The sequence below is a fragment of the Pararge aegeria genome, chromosome 21 (genome assembly GCF_905163445.1).
Source record: "Pararge aegeria chromosome 21, ilParAegt1.1, whole genome shotgun sequence".
NCBI classification, from domain to species: Eukaryota; Metazoa; Arthropoda; class Insecta; order Lepidoptera; family Nymphalidae; genus Pararge; species Pararge aegeria.
The window spans coordinates 2,181,236-2,190,892 of NC_053200.1; the positions used below are offsets into that span (position 1 = coordinate 2,181,236).

The following is a 9,657-nucleotide window of genomic DNA, read 5'->3' on the forward strand; positions in this document are numbered from 1 at the left end:
AGTATCAGTACTGTGAGTTCCTTATTATCCATCGCCCACCGAATATCATCAGTTACTTTTACTAGCGCTGTGACTGTACTATGACCAGCACGAAAGCCGGATTGCAAGGGACTGAGAAGTAAGTTTTTATTAAGGAAAAGATGGAATTGTTCGTAAACTAGCTTCTCAAGAACTTTAGAAAGGAACGGTAAAATAGAAATGGGACGGAAATCAGAGAAAGAAACAGGATTGGCCTTTTTAGGCAGAGGGGTGACTTGACCATATGGCCATATGGCCGAATTCCCTCAGGGAAACAATTTTGTATTTGTATAAACAGTACAAGAGAGTGGGTCCAATGCAATTTAGCGTCACCGTGTCAACACTCCCAGTGCTCTGACCACATTGGATGAAAATTAGATGCCTTGCTCATATGCTAATGTGCGACCGAAATATCCAGTTTTAGAGCCTGGCTATATATTGAGATTCTTAACTGGCAAATGGTAGATTGCATGATGAATAAAATTTTTGACTAAAAATAATTCTGCGTTCATATATTCCACACTTTGCAAAACTCTAAATTAGTCGATTAATCGGTTTATTCCACTCTGTTCCCCTGCTCTGTCCGCTCAAGGGGTGGTTTAAAATGTTTACAAAAACATTGTTTGTCTATATTATTTAAGTGTTTGCACCTATAATTTTACTCTGTTTGTTTTATTCATTTCATCGATTTTTTTTTTTTTTTTACAAATCATACTTTACACAAAAAGAAGTGTACTTATAACATTATAAGACAAGTTACAAAGAGTTGTAGCCAGTAGTCTTGAAAAAAGGCTTACGGTAAATCCTTAAAAGTCGAGCAACAAGTAAAAAACTAGAAAGAACGCCTACGGAAACTGAATAGCACGGACGAGCCGGAGAAGAATAGCGTTTAAAAGTTTCTAAAGGTGAGCTATCAGAATTTGTAATAAAATCGCTATTAGAAATAGGTGCTTTCGGTACGTGAAAAATCTCTTTTAGGACAGTGGAATTTTCGGGCGAGTATGTAAGTAAGAGAAAACGTATAGATCCGTGCGTTAACGTGTCCATTGTAACGGGCATTCCGTTGTTGGAATAATGCCATTAATTAAACATGGCCCGTGTCCTTTGTGCGTCCCTCGGGGCTACTTTTAGTTGGGAATTTCAAATTGTTCAGTAAGATGTCACGATTCCGATTCCTCCTTGTTTGGAACTATATTGGGTAGGGTAGGGTAGGCAGGGTTGACACTGTATACGGAACGGAAAATTGGGCCAGACATATCAAAGTTAATTATTTTTTAAGGATTCATCCAAAGTAATCATTATCAATTAGCATGAGATATTCTTCTCCATTGGAAAGGAATAAAATGTTATCTTCTTTCACAGTAATTTTATCCTCACTCCGAACATGGGCGCACGGATGGAAATAACATAGATGTAATATTTAACGGGGAAAAACTTCACCTTTTACCCGTTGTCTTACTTTGGCAGGGGACAAGTAGATACCTAAATTGTATCCCTTGTCAGAGAAAATATTCGGGAGATAAAAAAATTGTCTCCTTTGCAGGCTGTCCAACATCGCTTAAAGCATTGTTATTTTAATATTTTTGAATTTTTGCGTCAGAATTCGGTATAATCTATTTTTCATTGTCGTTAAGTATAATAATCCCTAGTACGTCCAGGTAAGTATAACAAATAAACTGCTTTGTTAAAATAGTACCTACCTGAGTACCGCTGTCCGCTTTAGTAATCGCCTAACTTTAGCGGGCCTACTAATTCGATTTTTGAGTTACCATTAATTTACATTTGTTTACATTACATTCATTTACATTTTTATTTGTAATTGATGATGAAATTAATGTCATGCAACTAATTTAAAACTATAAAACATATAGCTACCTACGTATCATCAATCTTTCCTCGCCATAAGGATTACAGTCAGATAATCTAGTGCTTCGATAATCGCCCCCCGAAGCCGAATGAAGCAGACCGCCCTATAAATTATACTGAAGGGCAATAAAACCGGTAATAAAAAGCAATCTTACCGCGATTACCGGTTATTCACTATTTAACCTAGTACACGAAAAATACTTTATAATACACTGCTCGAACGAATACGTGGGGATATGCGTAGTGGATAGGAACTCGACTTCACTTTCGGGGGACCGAGTTCGAATCCCAGCAAGCACCTCTAGCTTTTCGTGCGTTTCAAATACTTAGAATATCAATTGCTGCAACGGTGAAGGAAAACATCGTGAGGAAACGTGCAGGTCTGTTCCATAGTGTTCTCAAAAGTATGATAAAAAATTGTGTGATGATCTCTACAAAAATTTTTCAGTGTGGGACCAGCCGTGACACGGCTGCACAGACTGCCAAAATTTTTTTTTTTTTTTTGAGAACAGAAGGAGCGCGGTGCCGCCACGTAGGTACCCTCGAGGTGACCCTGGCCTGAACCCTTCTCATTTTGAGAGGACATCCGTGAACTGTAGTTGGCCGATAATCGGCTGATGGTGATTATTTTTATCTATGACAGGGTCCGATATATTATCTAGCTAAAGCTATATTTTCATAGTGGGATTTAAAAAAGAATAGTGGGTAATTGAAAATAATTCAAAGACAAAATGGCTAAAACACGCAAACATTTATTTAAACTGTATACGGCTACTAAGTATGTAGTACTATTAAGACGGCCTATTGGCGCAGTGGGCGCACTGCTTTCTGAGTCCAAGGCTGTGGGTTCCATTCCCAGGACGGAAAATGTTTGAGTGATGAACATGAATGTTTATATAAGTATTTATGTATATTATTCATAAAAAATATTCATCAGTCATCTTAGCGTGGCTTTTGAGTAGATACAGAACACAAGCTACGCTTACTTTAGCTAGGCGGCGTTGTGTGTATTGTCTTAGTATGTGTATTTATTTATGTATACAGAATATATTGTTTTAAATAAATGTATCTGTTTGTTTCGAGCCCTTAGTCAATAAGCATTGATGGAATGAGAGCCGTAGCTTAGTAGTAAAGTGCTCGGGCTGCTTTTAATCCTGCCGGTTCCGAAATGTATAAGTGCATTTTAAATTTATGAAAAGACAAAGCAGCAGACAAAGCAAGCAACACCTTCACTAAGAAGTTTTCGAAATAAAAAGCAGTCTATGGTACTCATTGTGTAATCCTCTACCAGCCTCTGAAATTCCCTTCAAAAAGGTCCAGGCATTTCGGAAATTAACAGAGGCAGGCCGATATTACATTACATTGGGTACATACACACTTTTATTATATGTACACATTAGGTAAAGCCTGACCAGACCAAAGAACCTGGTCTGGGAACGCTTTCTTTTGCATGGCAATACATTTGACGGTGTAAGTGTACGGAATTTTTATCCGCAATATGGAGGTTTTTGGGATTTTTCTTTTTTATTACACTAAACTTAAACACACACACGCATACACATAACCACACACACACATACACAGGCGTTCCAGTCAGCGTGCTATTCTCACTTAACCGTTAGGAGTTCAACACACCTTTAAAAGTTTCCTTTGTTAAACACTATATATTATCTCAATGATTGAATGTTGAATGTTTGGGAAGGCACTGGCCCCTAAGATACGGGATTGATTTTAGAATCTTCGGCACGTGACCGGAGTTAGGAAATTGGCGGTGTCAGAGGTGAGCCCTCCGTGCTTCAGAGGGCACGTAAAGCCATCGGTCCCGATTATTATCACTTAATTGTGGTACTAGTTATTAAAGCCCACCAAGCCACATTGGAGCAGTGTGGTAGATCTATGCTCAAAAACTTATCTCCAGTGTGAGGCAGGTTTTTTTATTTTTCTGGCCAGACTTTAACTGAGTATATTTCACTTTCTAGGCATTTAAAACACAAATTAGGTTTATCTTAATTTATTAACATCTTAATTTATTATACACTTAGCAGAAGTTGTACATTATTTATAACCCAAAATAAGTAAGTTCTTCTGGAATTGCACCTGCAACAAAAACATGTTTTTCATTGATAAATCAATTTGCCGGCCTCCCTGGTCCAGTGGTTAGTGATGTCAACTTAAACAGGTTAGGTCTCAGATTCCGGAAGATTTGGGAATCTATTAAATTTGGATTTTCCTAGTCTGGTGGGAGGCTTGGACCATAACTAGCAAGTGCCTGCAAGTAGGTTTTTAGCGTTCTGACAAAGTGAAAAATCAAATCAAATACAGAAATCTACCAGTATGAGTTTTATATGAATGCTATAACAATAACAGCACAGCTAGCATAGACAGGAGATAACTATCTCTCCGGGGAAAGGATAAAAATGTATCTTCTCCCACAGCTTTATCAACTCTCCGAGCACTGGCGCACCAGTGGAAATAATATTCAAATAATATCAAGTCAAGTCAAGTCAAATATTTCTTTATTCAAATAAGCACATAGATGGCACTTTCGATGCGTTATTATATACAAAATGTGTACACAGCAGTGAGTAGTGATGGCGATAACTACAATCGTAAACTTAAAACTAAAGCTACGAGGGTTCCAATCGCGCCCTGGTCTAAGAAGAAGCCCACAACAAACTTAGCCGGGTGTTTTTTTTGTTATCACCATCTCACATTGTCATTAGAAAATATTTAAGAAGCAACCTGGTTAGAGCAATTGTTTACACCCAAGCTTTTTTATCGTTTACATAATCCTTTATACTATAATAGGACTTTTCTATAAGCTTTCGCTTAATACAAACTTTGTACACAAACAACAAATCTGTGTAATTATAAACGTGGGTAAAATTCTCCTGTTCCATGTTCCCGTGCTTTAGCGGGTGGGCACGTTAATTATATCCCTTGTCAGGGGATAGGGGATATAATTTTCGTCTCCTGCCTGTGCTAGCCGTGCAGGTAAGCCCTCTATCATCTTAATCTGCATCATCAGTAACCACAACGGGAGATTGCAGTCAACTCATAGTTGCATACAAAAAAGACCCTTCAAACAATGACAAACAATAGAGAAAAACTACCTGTGATTTGTGAAATACAATTTTTTTTATTCCTCCAGTAGGTATACAGTGTTGAATAAAAAATACCAGATAGCTTTCGGCATTGTAGTTGCCGTCAATAAAACTGACTACTTTATGTTCACTGTTGCTAATTTACTTTACAGAGAAGTAACAAGAAGTGTATGTATATAAAATATTGAATATTAGATATTTTACAAACTGTTGAGTTAAAAAAAGAGGTTAGTTTTAATGTAAACAACTAGAGGTTGAGAGCCATCTGGTAATTTTTATTGACCCCTGTATAAACTTTTAGTCAATAATTTTAGGAAGGAGAACAAATTGGACTTAACACCATTTTATTTAAAAAAAATCTGGTCCTGCTCTAAATAACCAAGTACTTTGGTGGTTTACAAATAGGCCAACAGATGGCACTTTTTATGTGTAAGGTCCAAGAAGCCCACACCAACATTATTAATTGTGGAATGAGACTCTCAAATGCAAAGTCATTTACAGAATGCTACCAATATAATGTTTATAAACCCACCATTGAACCCAAGTAAATTGATAGGTCTAAAATTATCAATCTTTCAATCCTTTAACATAGCAAAAAGAATAGAACTACATAATGACCTGCCATTTTAGTTTGGTTTGGGAATAACAATAATAAACTAAAAATACTAATAAATCTCCAAACCCATTGTTTTGAGCGCACACAAAGGTACATGACTGTTTATGGCAGATTCCAAATTTTTACATTAAAAAAAACATGATTCTCACCATATTTATTTTGAACTGTTTGCGTTGATGTAGTGATAAAGTATGACCAGTAAGAAAATCGAAACACCCAGAATGTTCGAAAACACAGCCAGCTGGACGTCAGTAATCATTATTATTTCTTTATTCCTTTGACAACCTGAAAATAATAGTACAAAATCTTCGTCAGCCGGTTTGAATGTTTAAAAGGTAATATCCTACTATAAGGGCATGTATGCTCCAAAAATTAAAGCACACGTTAATGGCTCCAATTTATTTAAACTATAATAGTAAAAATATTATAAAAACAACTTACAATTGAATAGAAATTCGTAATGCCGCAAGTACACGTCACGTAAATAAAAGACAATTGACATTAACACAGACTATCAGATTGTCAGATATGATTGACCTTTGGTTATCATAATTATTTATTATCTATTTTTTTTTAAACCATTTTTTGAGCCCTGATATTAACAAATTAACAATTTAGCAATCCATCTTTAGCAAAGAAGTGCTAAAGGATCTAAGTTACTGAAATATTATTTTCATTTAAGGATCATCTATCAAGTTTGCCTCAACCTTGCTTGGTGTATTGTGAAGTACAGGGCAGTCATTGAAACTGGTATTTCTTTATTACAAAAGGGATAAGTTTTAATGAATGGAAAGTTATCTTGTATCTGTGAAATGAACATTACGTGCTAAAGTACTAAAAGAGAAGGTAATCACTACGTTTTTTTTTAGTTTAGTTTTAATTGTACCCTAAAAACTGATGCTCATCGTTATTTTTATTTTTAGTTAGTAGTAAGAATTTAATCTGTGATTAATCTGTTCTATAGTCTGTACTCTGTGGTTGAAATTTTTGGAACGAACCTACTAGGAAATTGCAAGAAATTTAAAAACAAACAGACTAGAAAATAATTAGTCAATTTAAATTTAAAAGATAAATTAATTACAATTTTGAAAATGTATTTATCTTCCGTTAGTTCACGTTTACTAATTCACGACGTTAACAGTTGGGATTTAAAGTTTAGTAACGGGTGTTACGATGGCCTAATGAGAGATGTTTCATGGAGCGACGACAGTAAATACATTTTACAGGTAATGTTTTACCAAAATAGTTAGTTCCTAGAACATTCAGTATAAGATAAAACTTGCGGTGCTAGCTTCGGTTCCGGCATAGCTTTAGTTTTATGTTAATGAATGCAGTTATCACCATCACTACTAACATTAGTAGTAACATGTTAAATGTATGAACGCTTCATAAGTGCCAGTGATATGGTCTACATAAATAAAACATCTCAATTTGAATTTGGTGATGGACTAGTTGGGATTTTAGCTTCACTTACGGGGGGATTAAGTTCAAACCCTCGCACGCACCTCTAACTTTTCCGGAGATATGAGTGTTTTATAAGAATTTAAATACCACAAATATTACAAATTGATGAAATAAAATATTAATTGAATACTTTTAACTGTTTTTTTAAAGGAACAATCTTGCTTACAGGTAAATTCTGTAGGCCTTGTAGAAATATTATGTCCAACAGATCATGATGTCAGAAGCTTACAACATATTCCAATAAAGGACACCTGGTCAGCAAGCTTCCACAGAGATGGTCACCACCATGTTGCAGTTGGCACAAAAAGTGGAAATGTTAAAATTTGGGACACGAAACATAAAACAATAACTAAAGCGTTTCCAACACTGTCTCATCCATCCTGTGTAAACATCCTAAGTTACAATGCCAAAAACACAAGCCTGGCCGCTACAATGTCAAATGGAGATACAGTTATCTATGGCCTAATTTCAAATATCCCAGTTCAAAGAGTTAAACTAACATGTTCTAAAAGTATTTCCGCTATGAAGTTTCACCATGAGTCACAGTCTTTACTTGGTCTTGCAACAGAAGAAGGTCATGTTATACTCAGAGATGTAAACACAAATCATGATAAAGCATTCTTTGAAAATATTCACGCATCACCAGTCAGCGACTTTGCTTTCTCACTTATAAACAAAGATGTGATGCTATCTAGTGGCTATGACAAAATTATACAAGTTTATGATATTAAACTACAGAATGTTGTCTCAACAGTAAAGACATCACATACTCTAACATCTATAGCCATGAATAAAGATAACCAAGTTGCACTGGGAAGTAAGAATTGTGATGTTCTTGTATATGATCTTAGAGATTTAAGCAGACCATTAAAAATTCTGAAGGGACATGATCAAAGTGTCAGCAAAGTAGCTTTTCAGCCCACAAGAAAGAAGTTAGTACCAACTGACATAAGCCTCAGAGAAGAAATGGACCCAATATCTGTTCCTAAAGTAAAAACACCTGCTACTGAAAGATCATCAGACATATTTTTCATGAATGATACACCTCCAAACAATAATATAAATGTCTCCAATTCTCGAGATAACAGAGCTAATCAAAGCTCATTTCTTATTGGTCTCAATAAATCAAATAATTTTGATATTGACTTAGATTTTGATTTTGATAGAAAAAGTGACAAACATGAACTAAGATTCGATTCAGAAAGAAATATGAATAAGATTTCAACTCCAGTGAATAAAAGTGCAGGTGAAAATTTTGTCATTCCTTCACCTCTTTTTATTCCCAATAGTATCCAAGATGATAATAAAGCTCTGAATGGTAATTTTACGAATATAAAGCCATCTGGTGACATACATGCAACAAACAATGATATGACGGACACAAAAGTAGTTAATGAATTGAAAGATTTCATTTCAGATGTTGCAGATGATAACAGAAACTACTTCCTCCATATCATGATGGCTTTAACAAAACAAAAGTTATATTTAGAAAAACAGTTAAACACATTAAATCAGAAAGTTCACAATTTGGAACAAAACCAAAATTCTTTGGTTGAAGCTAATAGAATGCTTACTCTTCAAGTAGAACAATTAAAAACTCAGCAAAATAATGTACAATAAACAAATAATTAAAATACCTACAAAATAAATGAACTGTCAAAATATATATAGCGTACCCACTTAGGTAGGTGGAATACCTCTAAGCTTTAAAATATTGTTAATGTTTTAGAATATAATATTTTTTTGTAATTAATAATTGTTTCATGGTGCATTTCTATTTTAGTGCCTATTTATTAAACCTAATTAATTATAATTCTATGTGTTTTGTGCCATAGTAGTTTAAAATTTATTTTATGACAAAATTGTAATGATTTTATTAAAATAGTAATATGAAAATAATTATCTGTTGTTGTTGTTTTAGTTGATAACTTTGTTACTACAAAGAGGTGTATTTAACGCCTACATTTTTATCAAAACTAAATTGAAAATAGGTAAGCATTTTTTTTCATTTTTGTAAAAATGTTACGAACAAATTATCCAATCCATCCCAATAAAAAAGGCCCATTTATAATGGGTGACCGCAGGGTAATAGTTGTTAAAAGTGTATTTGTTGTTGTATACTCCTTGCCAAACGTGGAGCGCCGGAAGAGGCGCGTGGCACGGGACACCAAATATTAATAATATTATCTAAGTATGTAAAAACGTTTCAGCCCACCGAAAATAATGAAAATACTTGACAACTATCCAGGCATCTTCAAATCTCCCTGCTTGAGGATTACTAAATGTACAAGACGAACGTAGATATTGCTAATGTACCTGTCTTGTACGTATTTAATACTACCTACATATTACATTTACACAGTCATATGTACTAACATACTAGTCGTGCCCTGCGATTTCTCCCGTGTCAACTATCTACGGGTTGCCACTGGATTGTGGCTCGTTGCAGCGTAATGCCTAATATGTACTTACAAGGTACACCTAAATGATTGTCATTTGTAGCTCTTGCCTTATCTGTGGGCTAGAATTAGAACCCAGAGCCGTTAAGCCAGAATAAAAAAATAAATGTCATTCCTAAATTGTCACAAT

The 9,657-nt window shown here is 34.9% G+C and overlaps 2 protein-coding genes across 2 annotated transcripts; one reads left to right on the top strand and one right to left on the bottom strand.

The window, feature by feature from the left end:
* Nucleotides 1–3,879: 3,879 nt before the first annotated feature.
* LOC120633265 (dolichyl-diphosphooligosaccharide--protein glycosyltransferase subunit 4) lies at nucleotides 3,880–6,115 on the bottom strand. Its single transcript, XM_039903443.1, has 3 exons — nucleotides 6,046–6,115; nucleotides 5,754–5,889; nucleotides 3,880–3,981 (listed from the first exon to the last, which is right to left on the bottom strand). Exons 1-2 carry the CDS (start codon nucleotides 6,104–6,106, stop codon nucleotides 5,759–5,761), a joined length of 192 nt encoding a protein of 63 aa, XP_039759377.1. The 5' UTR covers nucleotides 6,107–6,115; the 3' UTR covers nucleotides 3,880–3,981; nucleotides 5,754–5,758.
* Nucleotides 6,116–6,597: 482 nt separating this feature from the next.
* Nucleotides 6,598–8,959, top strand: LOC120633373. Its single transcript, XM_039903576.1, has 2 exons — nucleotides 6,598–6,830; nucleotides 7,237–8,959. The coding sequence occupies exons 1-2, from the start codon at nucleotides 6,696–6,698 to the stop codon at nucleotides 8,686–8,688; spliced, it is 1,587 nt and encodes a 528-aa protein (XP_039759510.1). The 5' UTR covers nucleotides 6,598–6,695; the 3' UTR covers nucleotides 8,689–8,959.
* The last annotated feature ends 698 nt before the right edge of the window (nucleotides 8,960–9,657 follow it).

Coding starts and splice junctions, on each gene's coding strand:
- LOC120633265 (XM_039903443.1), bottom strand. CDS start 6,106: ATGTCAATTGTCTTTTATTTACGTGACGTGTACTTGCGGCATTACGAA. Junction 5,890..6,045: donor TTACGAATTTCTATTCAATT/GTAAGTTGTTTT, acceptor TATTATTTTCAG/GTTGTCAAAGGAATAAAGAA.
- LOC120633373 (XM_039903576.1), top strand. CDS start 6,696: ATGTATTTATCTTCCGTTAGTTCACGTTTACTAATTCACGACGTTAAC. Junction 6,831..7,236: donor ACAGTAAATACATTTTACAG/GTAATGTTTTAC, acceptor TCTTGCTTACAG/GTAAATTCTGTAGGCCTTGT.